Source organism: Meriones unguiculatus, chromosome 16 (genome assembly GCF_030254825.1).
Source record: "Meriones unguiculatus strain TT.TT164.6M chromosome 16, Bangor_MerUng_6.1, whole genome shotgun sequence".
NCBI classification, from domain to species: Eukaryota; Metazoa; Chordata; class Mammalia; order Rodentia; family Muridae; genus Meriones; species Meriones unguiculatus.
The window spans coordinates 27,860,723-27,880,565 of record NC_083363.1 but is presented as its reverse complement, the minus strand read 5'-3'; the positions used below and the strand labels follow the sequence as shown (position 1 = coordinate 27,880,565).

The window sequence follows — 19,843 nt, the reverse complement described above, 5'->3', positions numbered from 1 at the left end:
TAGTCAAATGATAAAGTCTCTGACCTAATAAAAGGATTTATTCCTCAATAGAGTCCTAATGTGGTAGCATCATTGAGAGACCTGGAGAGGCATGTGAGACATAGTTGGCAGAAGTAGGTTACTGGGGACATGCTAAGACTTTATGTCACTCTGGCCCCTTCTGTAGTTCTCTGTTCTCTGCTTTTTAATCCACCAAGGAATAAAGGGCAGTGTTCACCACAGCCCCTGCTGCCATGATGTTCTGCTCAAGCAGTGATGAAATTTTTAAATTTCAAACATGGAAGGCAAACCAGTCCTTCTCCGGAGTTGTTTCTCAGGTGTTTTGGTCATAGCTGCTTAAAATAAGACAACAAAAAGATACCAACCCTGCGAAAACTGAAATAAGCTAAGTGCACTGTATTTCCTATGGTCAGGCTTGTGATAATAGAAATAGGTGTGGCCAGAGGCACCAGATGCCTGACGAAATGCTCTGGCTTACATCACCCAAGCTCCTGTACTGAGAGTGGGCTGGAGCTGGCTTCCTGCTGGCTGGCTGTATGTCATAAAGTTTCCTTTCAGTGTGGAAAGAGCTGCTCTGTATGTGGAGTCTCAGGGCGTGGGATGTGTGCAGTGCCATAAGGTTTGAGACTAAGCAGTTAAGCTGTTGTTTCACAGGCATTAAAACCCTGTTGGGAATCTGTGTGTTACCACCTCACACCCCTATCTGCTGCAAACTGGACCAGTGTGGGATGCCTGTTGCTCACTGAATACCTGCTACAGATAAAGGCCCATGTGCTGACAGCATGGTCCTGACTGTGATGATACTGGTGGTTAGGTCTTGGAGAGTATTGCTCTCAAAAGGGACTAGTCTGGTTCTTGAGGGACCCTGGCTGGCTCCCACAAGTCAATACAAAACAGTAACTTGTCCCCTAAAAGTCTTTCTGGATTCCTGTCTGACAATGTGCTTCTTCCCCTCACACATGCACCCATCATGATGATCAACCATGAGGCCCTCTACAGGGCCAGAACTGATGGGCCCACCTACTTCCAGCCTCTAACACTGTGCGCTTATTCTTATACATAGGTCTCATGGCAAGTCACTAGAACCACAGAACCATAGTTAAAGTTTTGACTCAGCAAATCCAAGTTGTGCAGCATTGTAGTTTACCACTCCATGCCTACTGCGCACAGTATCAAACCCTCCCTTCATCCTGTAGGGCTCTCTGTATGAGCTGCAGGCTAGGTGAACAGCTCAGGGGTAAAGAGCTTGCTAAGCGACCTTGAGAACCTGAGTCCTCCGGATCCTCTGTGCTTACAAAAGGAAAACAAACAAACAAACAAAAAACAGGCACAGTAACATGATCCTGTAACTCCAGTGCTAAGAGCTGGAGATGAGAAGATCCTAGTGGCCACTCAGGAAGTCTAGCCAATCAGTGAGCTCCAGGGTCAGCCTTGTCTCCGTGTCTAAGGTGAAGACCCATAGAGGACACATCTTATGTCAACCTCAGACTGACACGAATGCACACTGGTGCATTATGGATGTGTTTGCCCACAGTCACACCTACACCCACATACAGCAAAAGAAGAAGGCAAAATAAAATCCAGGTAGCTAATATGTGGCCAGTACTTGGATAATAGGATGCATGCAAGCATTGCCAGTATGACTTTTCTGTTTAAATAATCATATATCCAGTTTATATGCAAGGGACTCAAGGATAAAAGTAGGTAAGTAACTAGTTTGATATCAGCCAACCAATAAATGACATGGACATCCAGTTCCATTTCACTCCCAAGCTACTGCAGCATCCTGTGCATCTCACAGGCCACAGCCCTGTCATGGTTTATCTTCCTGAGGCCCCTCAGGGGGAGCTCTTTAAGGGCTCCTTCATGCCTTGCCAGGCTTGGCTGACCCTGCAGACCCAGGCTGAAGAGAAGGCAGTATTCATTTTACTCTTTGTTCTAGTTCTGAATCCAGCTAACTGCTCAGATCACTGTGTGTGTGTAGTTTATTTTTACTTTATGGTGTGAGTGTTTTGCCTACATTTGCCTAAGTACACCACCAGCATGCAGTGAAGAGGAGGCCCAAAAGGGCTGCTCATATTCCCTGGAAGTAGAGTTGCAGGTAGAGGTGAGCCTCCATGTGAGTGACTGGAACCAAACCTGTGTCCTCTGCAAGAGCAGCAAGCACTCTTAACTGCTGAGCCATCTCTCTACCACAGTTTTTCTCTGAAGGAACAACACTTGCCTGTGTGCTGACCTTTGTACTCCCTAACGTACCTGAGACCACGCAGCAGACAGCAAGCCACTGAGCCAAGACTTCACTGAGCAAAGCAATCTAAGCAATGCAAGCAGAGCTTCCAGCCCAGAAAAACTGGAGACTAGTTCTGTTGCAATTGCTCTCTGCTGCCCACATTCCCCACCCATTTTTACGAACCATTATTTTCCCTCTTCTGTCTTTTGCCAGGGCAATATTTTTGAATGTGTGTTTTAATGTTTAAAATACCTGGTAGCTTACTACTCAACCTTTCCGTCTCTTTTAATTAGCTTGTTAACTTCTGTCTCTTTATCCATTATAGATACTCTATTTCCCTGCCCTCTCAGAAAATGCATTGAATATTTATACTGTTATAAACCTTCTCTGCCTTCTAGCAACTGTGTTTTCATGCAGAACAAGAACTATGCTCTTTCTCCATTAAAATTTTGGCAGGGCATAACTTTTAATTACCCTTTCCCCAACCCCATCTCCAACCGGAAGGTTTCCAGACATACAGTAATCATCACCAAGCTTCCAAGTGGAGCGTTGTGCCTCGGAGCCAGACTCAGGAAAAGATAAGGACACCATGTCTCTGTTGCCCTTGTATCTGTCTCAAGGCTTCTTAGAGCCTCCAGCTTTGTATCACCTCCCCATTCATTAGTGTCTGCCCAGGTTTCTGATGGCTGCTCCCATGGCTAACCAAGAATAATGTATTCTCCCTTCTGTACGCTAGACTTCTCCCGCCAGCCTCTGCCACCTGTCCTTCCTAAGGCCTGAAGGTTGAGGTGGCACCTGATAGGTCCCTTCCCTGTCTCTAAGTACTTCTTTCCCATTCTGTCTGCTGAGTCTAAGTGTTGAGCTATTCAGCAGACTTAGGATGGAGTTGGCCTAAAGTCAGTCAGGAACTCCTAGCCACATGGGCAGGGAGCAAGGTTTTGTGTCAGCCACCTAGTAGTTTCTAGTTCTGTGCCCTCAACCAGTTGTTTCCATATCATCTTCCCTCTAAGCCAGTGGTTCTTGACCACTTTGACAAATGTCTGTTTCCAAAAATATTTACATTAAATTCATAACAGTAGCAAAGTTACAAAGTGGCAACTTATGGTTGGGGGTCACCACAACATGAGGAACTGTGTTAAAGTGTCATGGCCTTAGGAGGGCTGAGAATGACTGTTCTAAGCCTCAGCCACCCTGTGACCATCCCTGTCACCGTATCTCCACTGTTTGCTCAGCTCTTCAGAAGCATTGCAACTACTACATTGAGTCCTTCAGACTCTGCCTTTCTTCTGTCTCCACAACTTCACCACCATTGTAGCATCTTGGTCAGCCTTTGAGGTACCAGTTATGCCAACCCTTTCCTTCTCACTACATGGCACCAAGCCCCTCACCAGGTACCATCAGAATGCAAGCATCTGGTTTTTGGATCTGCTTGTTCCACAGCTTCTGACCCAGGACCACCCTTTCATTATCGCCATACCAGCCTAGCTCTCTGCCCACTTCTGCCCACTTCCTCTACCAGTTGCCCCCAACTCCTGCTCGTTTATTTATACAATAATAAAACATTTGTTTATTGTAAACATTTATAATAAAACATTTGTTGTATAAATACATGTTCTTTCTGGTTCATACCTGTTACCACCATGTACACAGTAGCAGGTTGTAAACCACCCCCCCCCCCTTCACATTTCCGCTTAAGTGAAAAGGCGGCACATGCTCAGAACACATCACTGGGCCATCCTACTTCCAACCCTGGGATTTGACATCAGCAGCCTGGAGTGTGGAGGCTTGTTTCTGGACTTCCTGAATAATCTGCAGGTCCTCAGAAGTAACCAAGGTCAAAACACAATCTGAATCTATTTCACCTTAGACCACTCTCAGGTCTCAGCTCACAGAAATGTCTTTGAATGCACCTGGCAGAATGAAAAGGAATAATTGTGTTTGGTTGCTTATTCTTAGAGCTATAGGCATTAGATTATCATTGTTGTTTTTTTTCAAAGATTTGTTATTTATACAGTTTTCTGCCTGCATGCCAGAAGAGGCACAAGATCTCAGTATAGATGGTTATGAGCCACCATGTGGTTGCTGGGAATTGAGCTCTGGACCTCTGGAAGAACAGTCAGTGTTCTTAACCTCTGAGCCATCTCTCCAGCCCCATCATCACCATTATTAAAGACTGTATGATCATGAGCCTGTACCTACGGTTTACAACTCTTCAGAGGATCTCCTGGACTACCTAGAGAACCTGCCTATGTGGTGGGGAAGAGCCCTGATTGACTCGGGCCAAACCCCGCTCATTAGCTTGACTGACTCAGCACACAGAATGTGAAAAAAGCAAAACGGGGGTAAGGAAATTTCCAGATGCCATCTCAGTCTACAGGCTATTCAGAAGTGGTTTTTGTAGCTGTCTGCCTCCTGCTACATTCAGCCGTCCAAGTGTTTGGTATATACTAAGATGATGCAAGAACTACTACAAAAGAACTCATATAGCAGATATATTTGAGGGGGATGGTGTCCTGGTCACCTCTGTTAGCGTGGGCTAATAATAGCTCAGTAGTTAACATAGTTACAAAAGTGACACCACCTTCTGGCCTCCAAGGTCATGGACATGTGGTGTCTTCTAAAAAAAGGAAAAAAGGAGCTAAATGAATGAATTTTAGTGAAATGCATAGTGTTCCTGAAAAGTTTAATACTAGTATTTACACATCAGATACTATCTTATGTAACAATTTTCTATAATTTGATTGACCCTTTAGCAATGAGTCTTTAAGTTTTAAATGTCTTTGTCCTTTCACTGCATTTTATATAGTTACATCAAAACAAAGGCTTCAATCTTAATCATATTCTAAAATAGTATTTTACCATTTGTATATCTTACAGTACAGTATGAATATCAAAACTTTTTCCGAATTGCTTGGGGTGAGCCTGGGGGCTTACACATCAGCCAAGTGCTTTACCTGCACCACATCCCCAGCCCCCACCCCAGTCTCTTCTTAATGTTGGAGGTCTAAGTGATTCTTTTATCATTTTAATTTGTTATTTTTATGTCTGGGTGTATGTCAGATCCTCTGGAACTGAGGTTACACATGGTTGAGGCGCCATATGGGTGCAGGGGCTTGAACAGAGGCCTGCTGACCCATCTCTCCAGTCTAGGTGCTAATGGCTTAAGAAGGTGTGCATGTGCAAGTGTGAGCATGTTTGCAGTGTTTTCTCAGGAGTTCCCATTTCTCTCCCTCCCATGGCTTTAGGCTCAGTGGTTCCCAACCTTCTTAATGCTGCAACCCTTTAGTACAGTTCCTCATGTTGTGGTGACCCCCAACCATAATTTTCATTGCTACTTCATAACTGTAATTTTGCTACTGTTATAAATCATAATGTAAATATCTGATGTACAGGCTGCTCTTAGCAACCCCTGTAAAAGGGTCGTTAGACCCTCGGAGGGGTCGTGGCCCATAGGTTGAGATCCACTGCTCTAGAGAGAGTGATTTTTTTCTCATGTGCACATTTTGACAGTGTGATCTTCTGAGTACACCTCCAGATGGAGACCCCTGGAATGAGCCTGGCCCAGTTCATTCCCCTCCAGCCCTTTGCCCAGCTGGACTGTTTGGTCTCCTCTAAGTGGCTTTGGCCACACAGACAGTCTACTGGGATAAGTGATATAATTCCAGAAGGGATCAGATGGACCCCAAGAATCAGGAATGACTGTGATGGAGACATCTAATTCTCATCTTGCCAGGCTCATTTACTCACTGTCCAGAAGAAAACTGCAGTCTACCCTTTTGAAACATAACCCTTAGTCCAGACCACTCCTGTGAAATGTCATCTCCCATATAATACTTTTAGTCCTGAGTTATCAATCTGTCCTCGCCACATACAGCAAAGTGTCTCTTAGTTCGTTCTTATCTGTGTCATATGTGATGGCTCCCAGGGAAGTGCTTAGAACATCTGCCACCATATTCCATGAATTGCACAGGCGTCTGGCTGCTATTCAGAGGGATTCCACAGAGAAGGGATTACTACAGGCTGCAGGGACTGGCAGAATTTCACTCCAGAAGGCAAACATTTTGGAGAAATCTATGCATTCAAGATATCAGCGTTTGTCCAATTAAATTTGGAAAATTGTGAGTCACATTTAACTGAGGAGTTACCCACACATTTGGCCACACTGTCCCTTTCCAACATATGTCATTAAAGCTGGACCTTATCACCAATAGTCACAGTGGTGTGGGGTGAGGCAGCAGGGACAGGCTGCCGTCACTGCACATTACACCAAGGCGCTCAGGCCAGAGTGCCTTGTGTGTTCTCTGTTCCGGCATTCTAAGAACACTAATGCTGAACTGAGTTCATCATGTACACAATTCGTGAGTGCCTGCTATGTATGCTCTGGGCACTGTATTAGCCCCATGATGAACAAAATTAAATAGCCCCATACTTCCAAAGCATGTATTCCAAGGGATAGTTGGAAAAGGAATGGATGAATGGTAACCCAATGTGAGAAAAAACAAAGATGGCTAAGAGCAGGAGAGGAGGATAAACAGTGGGGCTTTTGCTGAATACTGACTTTCTCTTGCCTCACTGGGAATAAAGGAGGGGCATGCCTTCAGAGTAAGTGACAGACTTAGGCTAGACATCTGGATGGTCCCTGATTCCTTCCCCATATCATGGGCCTGCTGTCTGTCTGTTGTAGGAATGTTGGAGGCTGTGTGCTAGGGCACTAAGCAGCATAACTGGACCATTCACACTGACTCACACGTTACCCCCTGTCCTCTTTGGGCAAAAGCACCCCATTAGGAAGCTCTGTTCTCCTTTTGGGGAGCCCACCCCCTCTTCAGACTCTGAGTCCTTCCATGGCCTGGGCTAGCTATCTCAATTGCTACATTCCCTCTACCCTTCATCTTCATTGCAGTTTTCAGTGATTGTTCCTGAGGACACTGCCCTCTACACCAGGATGGTGTGTACACAAACTTAGCAACACTATTCCTTAGCCCATCAGCCAGCATGGCAAATGCTCCAACTAAGCATCCATATAACCAATGACTTAAAGATTCATTTTCCACACTGTTCCCACAATGCACGTGAAATTTAGGCAAAGTTCTTGGAGGAAGCTAGGCCCTGTGGCTACAGAAGCAGTCAGGCATTAAGGGCCCCAGCCCTATCATGGCACTGACATGGGTAGGAAGAAAGGAAGAAAAAGCCAGCTCAGGGAGTCCTGGGCCATGTAGGAAGAGTGTATCATAGAGTAGCAACTAGTTGGAGGTTGCCTTTGTGTGATGTCCCTGTCCTCTAAGTAGGGGATCCTGAGACTTCCATGACTGTATCCAAACAGAAATTAAAAAACAGCTCTTAACTTAAAGAGAATGAGAGTTTATTCTGGGGCCATTTTGAGTGACTATGCCCAGGAACACATATTGAGGTTACTCTAAAGTCCATGTTCCAGTATAGAAGCAATTTCATGGAGTTTTAGAATCCTATAGAGCAAAGCAAGTTGTAAACCAAGGTTTAAAATACTTCAATGAGTATGTGAGAGAGGTGACTACAGCACACAGGAAAAGCTTTTCTATAGGCCTAAGGTGCTATCTGATGACATTGTTAGCCTTTGGGTTTGTGGACACTAGTTGTCTGAAGTTAATAGATTCTGAGAGTTTGTATCCTTTAGTCACAGGATGTTAGTTCTGACACCAAGGTAGGCAAGGAATAGCTGTTATGGATGCTTATTCTAGCCCAAGACAAGGTAATTATCACTTATGCTAGCCTTTGGGCATGCTACATTACAGTGTCTCCACAGTCTTGAAGTTGTTATCAGTCTCTGGAGACACAGCTTCTTTCCAGCTCTTGTTTGCAATACTCTGTAGCTTCTCAAATCACCTACCATAATTGTGCAGACCTCAGAGGGATGCTCAAGGGCCCCCTGGGTGTAGGTTCTTGGCCCTCCGGCTGCCGAAGGGCAAGATCAATCACTGCCCAGGTAGCCACCCTGACAAAGCACCCCAAAGATACAGCTCATTGGCAAAGCCAGAAACCTGCAAATAATCATGCCTCAGTTACGACCAAAATATACACCTGTGGCATAGCGCCTTGAGACTTAAAATTATACATTATAAACAGTTTATACAGTATATGAATACACATATACATTGCATATATGTACATTTTCTATATACATACACTATTCACTACACACATACACATGCTATACAGATTATATATACACTATCTACACATACACACTATATACACATTATGCATGCTACATTACACATATACATACACACTACATATATACACATATACTTTATATACATACTTCATACATGCACTATATACACACACATTTACGCACTATGTATACATTGCATACACACTAATATATATACAAATTATACAGTATATATATACACATATACACTATATAGTTACACACACTACATATGCATACTATATACACACTGTATGTATATATATATATACACACTATATATGTGTATATATGCATATATATACATTAAATAAATGTAAGTAAAAACATGGATATTGGTAGGGACAAATGCTTCTGCCTGGCCCACAAACTCCCAAGAATATTTGACATACATACATGAACACACATACACGCTCCACTGCTGTTTGTGAGGAGAAAAATTGAAACACTCGAGGGTTCTAAACATATTGTCCCAAAGACATATGCTGTAGCTCACCCTTGGAAGTGATACTGCACGTCTGGGTGTCCCATGTAGAATAGCTGCCCTCTCAGCTGGGCTACAAGTCCTAAAGCTTTAACTCTTTAAAAATAATAGTAGGACAAGACTCCCCAGATGCCCTCTCAGGAGAGCCAGGTCACACTGTGGCCCAGATGCATGAGGACGCCCTTAGGAACAGCTCCCCCTGCAGAACACAGCACTCACCCAGACTGGGCTCCTCTGACACAGCTTATGAAGTCACCTGTGGGTCCTGTCATGGGGAGTCCTGTTTTGTGGGATCCCTAGCCTGCAGACTTTCCACAGGAGCTGGCCTTGTGAGACATCTCCCAGGTTTCAATAAAGAAAAAAGGCCTTCAGGCTTGTCTTTGCCATCTCCCTCTGAGCAGATTTACAGGACTATCTTTAAAGGCCTGCATAAGCTGGTCCTCCTAAACACACTGACACATCTGGTTTGACTGTATATTTTTCTGCAGAAGGAGAAGAAGAGTGGGCTGCTGAAGCTGCTGGCTGGGGCATCTACCAAGAAGAAGTCACGCTCCCCCCCATCTATATCTCCAACCCATGACCCCCACTCAACCATGGATACTTCACTGCAGGGGGCCATGGGCCCTGAAGTGTCCCCATTAACTGTCCATGGCAGGGCAGGTTCCTGCCCCATAGAGAGTGAGATGCAGGGAGCCATTGGGTTGGAACCACTGCACAGAAAAGCAGGCTCCTTGGATCTGAATTTCTCTTTGTCCCCTTCTCGGCAAGCAACTTTGTCCATGGCTTCCATCCGCCCTGAACCTAAGCCGCTGCCCAGAGAGAGGTAAGGAGGTGAGGGCTTGTCCTTCCATGTGCTCATTTCAGGGCTAACACCTAAGTTCTGGAGCCTTTTGGGGGACTAGACAAAATGGAGTTTCCCTGGGATCAAGTCTACCAGATGTCCCACTTTACTCAGGCCCTGGGGTATATTTCTTATCCCCAGTCTGCCTGCTTCCTGAAGTGATCACTGAGGAAATGTCAACCACTGTGGCTCAGAGAACGGGGTTCTCAACCTTTAACGCTCTGTAAGTGAACCCTTCCAGAGTCCCCTGTGGACTTTGGCCTCATTCACTTACCCGGAAAAGCAGTTCTTTGAACCTCAGAACACTGTAATATACTAGTGTCATGAAATGTTGCTGGAAGTTGTCTTTAAGGCTATTAGTCAGACCAGCCAGAACTGCCAGTACTCATCCATTTTTATACAAATTCAACATCAGGCTTTACAGATTTGGACACTGAGACACAGGGATGGGGCCTGCTAAGGTCACAGGCTGAGGGGCAAAAGACTGTCCAAGTTTTCCAGGTAGTAGAGTGTCTATCTCTATGAGTGGAGCTGTGTGCTTGAGTTTTCACCTCAAAGATTGGGAGGCCGTATGGGAATGTGAGCCCCTTAGGAGCAGTTCCCCGCAGAGCAAAGCACCTTGGTCACAGTGTGGCCCAAAGCACCTTGACTAGGCGCCACCTTGCCTACTAGTTAGAACACTGCTTAAAAAAATAAAACATAACCATATCCTGAGAGAGCAACAAAGCATTTGTTAGTCCTTCCACTGCTCAATCATTTGTTACTTGAGCCTGAGAACACAGCAGCTGTTCTGTGTGCTAACCTCAGAGATAACACCTCCAGGTACCAGGCAGTGGGTAGACGGGTCTGTTTAAAGCCCGGGTCCCACAGGCTTCCTGTCAAAGGCCAGACAGTAAATACTGCTGATGCTGTGGACTCTAGGATGTCTATTCCTGTGCAAGAGGAAGGCTGCTTCAAGCCATATGCACACGGTGGGTTGGTGTTCCAGAAAGCTCTGTGCAGTGATCAAAATTCGTATTTCTTGCAGCTTTCAAATGAAAAATCTTTGGTATTATTCTTAACCATATAAAAAATGCAGTAACCTAGCTCTGTTGCCACACAGCCACAAACTGTGGTTCTAGATGCTCTTGAGCTGCATCTTTGCTATTAAATCTAGATGCATGGAAGACAATCTCTGTAGGGCCCCAGAGGGATACCATGAACCAGTTACTGACTTCTAATGACCAATTAAGATGTTCCCCAGTATTGACATTTGCAGTTATATTAATAGTGGCTAACATCCACTGTGGGTTTGGTGAAGGGCTGGTACTAAAACTTTCCCAGTTGGCATGAATTCCTGCCACTGACACCAAAATAGCCAGGTGTATTATCCATTGAACTGCCTTAAATCTTATTAATCCAGCATCCCCATTTCTTGATGAAATCACTGATGTTCTGTGAAAGCCTAAGAAACTTGCTTATGGTCCCCATAGCTGGCTAGCAGCTGGATGAGAGGTTTCACCGAGAGGATTCTCTGAGCAGTGTCAGCTCATATATTCATGTATATATACACATATGTGAATCAGAATGTGTGATGTGAACTGAGATACTAAGAACCTAAGTTACTTGGTCCTTGAGGTTGGGCACCTCAACAGGCAAAGCACTCAGTCCCCGAAGTAGGTGCCTTACTAGTCCCAACCTTGTGTTGCAAGTCCAGAAAGTTCCCAGAGAAGCCCTGGTTCCTGGTCAAGGATGTAAGTTTGGAGACAATGGTTCTGCAGGCACCAAAGAAGTCAGCAGCAACAAAGCAGTTCAGCAGCAAGGGGAGGGCCAAGCAAACAAAGGATGAGATGTTCTTCCTTCCAGATACCCCTCTTATCTGGGCTGCTGCTTCAAAGCGCTGGCCACAGTCAGGGTGGGCAGGCCTTCCCATGTCAATCAAGGCAAGCATGACAATTCTTCAATTGAGGCTTCCTACTCAGGTAATTTTAAATTGTGAAAAAAATGATATTAAAACCAAGTATCCTAGTAGTCACAGCCCATAAATGGATCAATGTCTCCATCTGCACAGTAATAGAGAATGGCCATGGGCTGGCTGCCCTGTGGTATCTGGGAAGCCCAAGTGGTTAGGAACTAAAGATATGTGATCCAGCTCCAGAGGCTAGGAAAACTCCAGCGCAGGTAGGGATTCCCAGCTGTGGGCCTGTGTAAGGTGCTCATTTTGCAGCTTCTGAGTTTGGACCAGCTCTTCCTGCATGTGCAGAGACCCTCCAAGTTTTGGACTTTAAAAGATCAGGCTCTAAGACTAGCCTTCGTAGACATTCACATACAGGACTCCTTCTGAAAGAAATCCCTCTGAGGATATAAAAAACTTCTAAGAGCCTGGGCCTGTGCTGGGACTCCTCAGTCTTCAGATCACATTCCCCGATGTCCTCAGCCCAGACAGCAGTAGAACTGACAAAAAAGCACAACTCCTACCTCAAAGGGAATACGACATGGTTCATTATGGAGCCAAAATTGAGCCATGGCCTGGGAACACAGATTTAAGTCTCCCAAAATACCATGTTCCAGTGTGGAAGCAGCTTCATGAAGTTTTTATAACAGAAAAAAGAGAGTCATAAATCAAGGCAGTTTAAAAAATACATTGGCAAAAACATCAGAGGGGCATTTGCTGCCAGGCAGAGAGATCTCAGCTGTAGGCCTTAGCCATTCCCAGATAGACTTTTAGCCCTTTGGTTAATGAGGAACTGGGTTCTGTTAGGTTAATAATTCTAAAGATTTTTATCTGTTTGTTGGGACAGGTCTGACACAGAGGTGGGCAAGAAAAGACTCTTTAGATGGGCTATAGAGAACCCAAAAGAAATTGTAATTAGGCTCTGGGCCTACGATATTCCAAAGACACAGTCGTTAAAGTTTTAATCAGTCATCCTTTGCACACACAGCTTATTTTTTCCCAGGAATTCTCATTTATGGTAGAATAAAGAGGCCAATACCGCTGCCCCCCCCCCTACTGTGACAGTGCTGAGTATGGCCCTGGCCCACCAGCTAGGTTGTGGGTGTGAGGATAAAATATCCCTTTGCCCTTCATTTTCTTTGAACTGGCCCCAGCCTCTGGCCCACAGCCACACAGATAGCTGCTGAAAGAGACCACCCTCCTCCTATCAGGTAGCTGTGCTGAGTGATGCTCAGGGGATTAAGTGTCCAGGGCCCCTGACTCTGCAGATTCTGGTTTAAAAAAAACAAGGCACAACAAAATGAGTGACCAGGGACTAGTCTGTCTTCAACTTTGTTCTACAAACAACTGTCACCTTCCCTAGGGGCAAAGGGTTCATGTGTCAGACACATGCCATACAAAGCTATCTGATACTAGAGGCTGCCATCAGCTGGAGGTAGGGGTTAGGGGGTCCTGTCAAGGACTGAGGCACAGACACCAGGCAAATATTGGTATCTGAGAAGGCAGCTGGTCCCAGAGGAGTATAGCCACTCCCGCCTTCTGAATATTATAACCTCTGACACTTTACAGCAGGAAAGTCTGGCAGGAATGGAGCCAAGTTCACACTCAAGTGTCTTAAGGCATTCACAAGGGAACAGAGAAGGGTAGCTTTGGCCTCAGGAGAAGCTGAAGTGTGAACACTCAAAGAAAGCAGAAAGGTGTGTTAGCCCCTGAGAGGGCATGTAGGCTGGTGTCTGGACTGAAGTGGGGCCTGCCCTTGTTTGAAGGTCAGAAGGGCTCAACCCTGCTGCTGGAATAAAGTAGTTCACATAGGACTGCTGTTTGGGGAAGGAGTGTTAGGGAGGCTAGGGCCAGCTGGGGACTCAGCTGTGTGATGCTAAAATCTGCATAGGACATGGTAGAGCTTGTGAGGAAGAGGGCTTGGAGAAGCTCTACAGGGATTTGTGGAGGAGTAATGTCAGAGCCATGGCCACGTGTCTGTCAGGCTGTGTAGACCTCAAGACTCTAGGTTCTCAGAAAGGTGATGGTACAGGGGTCCAACTCTGGCCTCCTATTTAAGAAGACTTTCAGAACTTAGAACACCCTTAGCTCTTCACCTAGCTGCGGTGGCCAGCAGCAGCTCTGAGGCACTTGGCCAGCAGAAGCAGAGAAGGCACTGTTTCACTTTCTGTCATGTTGATCTGACAACAGGACCTTGAAGCCTTGGGTGTTGCAGGTTGCCTGGGTCTCATAGAAAAGAAGTGAGGGGGAACTGGGCCTTATTAGCACCAATGATGTGACTTCAACCAGCTCAAACTGAGGCTGTACATCCTACGATTTAAAAACTGACCATTCCACTAAAGCAGCATTCAAAGCACCTTCCAGACCAAATGGGGCACCAACCCCTCCACCTGACAGGTAGTAGTTCAGGTGAGGGGCCCTGACTCTTAGATGGAGAACCTGGCCCATGGGCAGGTTATGACACAAAAGTCATAGAGCCGGAAAGCAACAAGCCAAGGTCCCAGCATTGGAGCAGCCCCCATTCTCCAGAGGCCATAGCTGACCAGGTACAGCCACGAGTCCACTACAGCAGACCTTTAGCTGTGAGACCAGCACAGATAAGACAGAAGATGAGAAATAGAGAGGATATGTAGAGGTCCATCTAAAAAAATAAGACAGCTATGCCTTAGGCCTGTAACCATATATAATAATGGGCTTCATTATGACATTGCATATATATGTATATTTTGATACTTACCCCATTACATTTTTGTCCCCTCTCCTTTTCTCACTGATCCCCTTTCTCATCTCAGCTAGTCCCTCTTCTACTTTCACATTTTTTTGTTTCTTTTTGGTGATTCAATAAGCTTCATTATGTTGCTTATAAGAACATGGCTAAGAGGTTACTTGAAGGCACATTACTAGAAAATCTACCACGAAGAAAACATCTCTCCCTCTCCCAGCAACCATTAACTACCTATAAATCCTTAGAGACAGACAGGTCCCTGTGAGTCACCCCTGCATGGCAGGGTGCTGATGGGCCCAATCTTACAGGTCTTGTGCAGCTCTTATAGCTTCTACAAGCTCAGGAGTGCCACCATCAAATTCTATTGACTCTCAATGGGTCATACACAAAAAAAAAAGACATGGAAGGGACTTGGGAAGAGAATGTCTGTGGGAGAGAGGACAAGACAGGATGATGGGGGAGAGAAGACCTAAAATTTATTCTATCTGTGTATGAAGTGGTCAAAGAATAAAGACAGTCTTTAAAATGTTTGCAGGGCTACAGCAGTGTCTTGCCCAGAGGCAGCATTCCTCAGCACTCTGCCCCAACCTCCAGCTCTTATAATCTCCCTGCCACTTCAGTGATATTCCCTGAGCCTCGGAGGGAAGATATAGCTACCTCCTTGTAGCTAAGCATTAAACGCTTATTTATTCTAATCCTTGTGACCAGTATGAGTCCCAGTTACCACTGTCCACTGGGGGGAAATGTCTCTTTGACCCAAGCTGACAACAGATTAATCTGTGGGGATAAACATAATATGATAATTAATTAGAATGCAATTTGATGAATATGTCATGTCATTTTAACTGTAGCTTCTCTCCAGCCACTGGCTTTTGGCCAGGTTTACAGTGTAACATGTGAATTTCCTTCTGCGGTGCAGGCCTCAGCTCCAAGAAGGAAATACTCCACTGTAGACTTGCCACTACTGTGCCAGTTGACATACTTTGCTTGGCCAATTGGTAGTGTAGCCTGCCAGGTCCACAGCTGAGTAAGACTGCTGACCACAGCTCTCCCTGCAGCATCTCGTGTGTCCCAGGACCTTGCAGCACTATGAGGACTCGCCAATAGGGAAGAAACTTCCTTATCATTTACAGCTTGGTTTTTCTGTCCTATAATTACAGCACGTTATGTCTTTAGAAATACAGTTCCATGATTTGGTGCTGATGGCGTACAACTACATTGGCAGTTGTCTGTATTGTTTTAGATGCTCAAATACCTCCCTGACCAACTGTTTCAAAGGGATATTAGATAACAAATTAAAGCACCTGGGAATTTTTTTAATAGTAATAAATCAAAATTTTACAAAATGTTAAAAATATCCTTAATCTGTAAGAACTTACTTGGTGCATCTGATTCCGCAGGCCCCCCTGGGCCCAGATTTATTTGGTCTGTTGGTCTTCTGATGGAGTTCCTGTCCCCTCCAGGTCTTTCTATCCCCCTACTCTTCCATAAGACTCACTGCACTCTGCCCAAAGTTTGGCTGTGAGTCTCACTATCTGCTTCCATTCCCTGGTGTGTGGAATCTTCCAGAGGACATCATGGTAGGCTCCCATCCTGTTCCCTCTTCGACTACCATGCATGGAGAGGACCTATGTCCCCTGCTCAGATGTAGCAGATAGGCAGCTCAGTCTCCATGTGGATCCCCTAGTAAGAGGTGCAGAGGCTGCCTCTGACATGGACTCTGCTGCCTGCTCCTCAATCACTTCCCCCTGGCAGGGCAGCCTTGCCAGGCACAGAGGAAGAGGATGCAGGCAGTCCTGATGAGATTTAATAGCTTGGGGTCAGTTGGTAGGGGAGGGGGGTTCCCCCTTTCTGAGGACCAGAGGAGGGGAAGAGGGAGGGAGAGAGGGAGGGTAGAACTGGGATGAGATGAGGGAGGGGGGTCATGATCTGCATGTACAGTGAATAAATTAAAAAATAAATAAATTTAAATAATAATAAAAAGAACTTACTCAGAAGAAAGAAGGAGTAGGGAGCTCAGAGTGGCATGTGCTACATAGTATGCTACAGGGCCTAAGAGGGACAGCCTCTCCCTGGGCTCACATGCGTGTCTTCTGTCCTCCCAGGTACCGTGTGGTGGTCTCCTACCCACCGCAGAGTGAAGCAGAGATTGAGCTGAAGGAAGGTGATATTGTCTTCGTGCACAAGAAACATGAAGATGGCTGGTTCAAGGGGACACTGCAGCGGAATGGCCGCACGGGTCTCTTCCCAGGCAGCTTTGTGGAGAGCTTCTGAAGGCCATTGCTCATGTCCAGCTCTGCTGTCCAGGGGCGGGTAACCAAGAAGACACTATGTGAGCAGAGAACATCTTATCACCTAGGTCCCAGGCCTTTCTACAGCACTGGCCAGGAACATTCTTTCTGGGGTGATGGCTTGGTTGTTAAGGCAGTGTTGTCACAAGTCCTTATTGAAAATACACACACGGGCATCCTTCAAGACCATGCCATGATGTGAGTGATCGGTAAAACAGAAAAAGTAACTCATGTGGACAAATGCACTACTGTGCCACCCAGCGGCTAAAGCAGTATTAGCTGTCAGTGCAAGGCTGGGAGCCCAGGAGGGTATAGAACACGACCATGTGCTAGGGCTGACAGCAATGAAGAGTGTCTTCCCTGGCTGCCCTGGGTATCCTTCTATATACCTCTGTCACCTGCCATTGAGCTCCACATCAGGGCATTCATGGTTCAGGGGCCTCATATAAGGGCCATGAGTCTCCCAAGGTGTCCAGTGGGGTCCTGTAGGGCACTGGAACAGAATCCTCATGGCTTTGTCTCCTGCCAGGAAAATAAGGAACACCATTTGGTTTTACCACCACTGTCTTTGCATTGCTTCCTTCTTATGACACCTTTTTAATGTACAACTCTTAGACTTTATATATTTCTAACAGGTCAGACGCTGCCTATTTTTCATACATCTGGTGCTGATTTTTTGTAACACTAGAAATCACTTGGGTAAGCTTCAAGGAAAAAAGTGAGGCAACATCAAAGGAAAGTTTTATATATTTCCCATATGAAGTTTGGAGCATATTGAGGAATTCCTATCTGTAATATCAAAATGTTGGCTGTTCCTCCCCGAGGTGAGTGGGAGAGTCTGCTGAGATGGTTACACGGAGTTGGAGAATATCTTTCCTGGCTGTTGGAAATAGCCTAAACCACATCCTCCATCTAGGTAGGAGCAACTATGATTTAAAAACTGGAGACATAGTGAGGAATGGTATTGCCTTTTTGTGTGGCAGGGAAAACACGCACATGCACGCACACACATGCATATGCACACACACATACAGCTTGACCTCAGAAGCTTCCTTCGATGCTTTAGAAAGAATGACTAAAAATAGCTTTCTTAAAACATGTCTTGCTGCCAAATGCAGCTCTTACAACAGCTCAGATCACTATCTTGCAAAGGTTTCTTTCTTTTCTCTTTTTCAAAAATAAATAATTTCCCCTAGCAGGCCAGGCAAAACTCCATCTGCTGGAAACCAAAGGAACAATGATAACGAAGTCTAATGCAGGACTATACAAGAGGCTGGCCTGAATGACTATCAAGAGCTGTGAATGTCACACTTTAGGAACACACTTTTTTTTTTTTTTTTCAAAAATAGCAATGTGTGAGCCTCTGTGTACATTTTTATAAAACCACCCAGACCTTTGTCAAGCCTTTGGTAACAGAGGCTATCACTGCTTTTCATGATAAAATAAGGATCACTTATCCTCAAAGTTCCTATTTGGGGATATGGTTTAACTAGTTAAACTGCCAGGTGGCTGCCACATGGAAGCAATGATGCCCAGAAATATTTTCCTCCTCTAGATGACAAATACACTTCCTGGACAGAGAAAACTGTTCTGAGCCAAAGAGAAACTCTAACACAGGCATAGGGATCCCTGTATGCAGGATTAGTGACAATCACAAGGTATCTCATCAGTGTCACTGCTAAATTACTTGCCCATCCATGCACAAATGCTGTTAACCAAGAAGGTACACAGATCTACATCCAAAGTGAGACATGTTTTCACTGGAACCAGAACTAACTCCAGTTATCAGACAACAAAAGTCCCTTTTTTTCCTCCTAAACAAGATGACTTTGAGCCAACAGAAGAGACTTGACTTGGAGCTGTTCCCCTTCCTCGTGCTGGCTGCTTCATGGTACACCATAAAAAGCTGAGGAAAGCATTGGGGTATCTTTGGAAAAGATCAGCAGGACTCTCCCCTAACAAAGTCATGGGTTTACACTGGAACCACCTTGGGGAGGAAAACAGGGCCCTGAGGCTCATTCTCAGGTGGAGCTTTTTAAAGTATACAATGGGGCTCATTGTGTACTTTGAATATTCTGTATTTTGAATATTCTCAAGCCCTTTCCCCTTAAATCATGTATTCCACAGTTAATGATAGAAGAGATCTACCTTTCCTAAGATCATTTTCCCTTGAAGACACATGTCTTGGCTACCAAAATGAAGCCAGCACCTCATCTAGCACCTTCCCATTCTGTCCTGGCCAGAAGAATATACTCCTGACTCATACAGTAGTAGTTGGTGGCCATGTGATTTTCCTTACTAGGTCTCAGCCCTTCAGATTGAGAGTCACCAAGGAGACGGTCTAGCCCCCAGAGGACTGAAGGAAGAGACACAGACAAGATAGTCTGTAGTGGGGTGTAAATACAAGGCTGGGCACCCCAAAACCATTACAGTAGACTTGGAAGCCCTTGTGCTTTGCACAACACAGACACACATGCACACATGTGCCCCCAACCCCACATATGTTTTTATTATACACCAATGTCAGTGTGTAATTTTGGATGAATTGACAGTAGTGGCAAACTATGATGCCTGTGTTTCTGAGTCTTTAAATAAAAATGAACGTGGAGAGCCTATGTGTCTCAAAAGTGGGAACAATGTAGCTGGGGCAGATGTGTGCCCGAAAGGGGCAGGATTCAGTCCCTGGCTGGGACAGAAGTGACAGTGTTTTCTTAGTTACTGTTCTATTGCTGTGAAGAGATGCTGTGACCAAGACGGCTTCTAGAAGAAAGCATTTAATTAGGGCTTGCTTACAGTTTCAGAGGGTTAGTCCATAATCACCATGGTAGGAAGCATGGCAGCAGACAGGCATAGAACCAGGCTGGAGCAGAAGCTGAGAGTTCACATCTGATAGCAGTTGTAGGCAGAGAGAGAGCAGGAGACTGGATGTGGCTTTTGAAACCTCAAAGCCAACCCATGATGATAGACCTTCTCCAACAGGGCCACACCAACCTGTCCTTCCTAAACAGTTCGCCAACTGGGAACCAAACACTCAAATATATGAGCTGAAGTGGTGGGGTGGGACACACTCATTAAAACCATCACAAGGACACTGCCTGCAAGCCCAAGCAAGCCCTAAGACTCACATTTATACCTTCTGCTCCTTC

At 45.3% G+C, this 19,843-nt stretch overlaps 1 protein-coding gene across 1 annotated transcript in view; it reads left to right on the top strand.

Moving 5' to 3' along the window:
• Positions 1-18,043, top strand: part of Sh3rf3 (SH3 domain containing ring finger 3) — a 312,507-nt gene extending 294,464 nt beyond the window's left edge. The window contains exons 9-10 of the mRNA XM_021651788.2: positions 9,396-9,730; positions 16,512-18,043. Coding sequence (XP_021507463.1) covers positions 9,396-9,730; positions 16,512-16,680 — 504 coding nt within the window. The 3' untranslated portion in view covers positions 16,681-18,043. The remainder of the gene's footprint in view (positions 1-9,395; positions 9,731-16,511) is intronic.
• Positions 18,044-19,843: the final 1,800 nt, after the last annotated feature.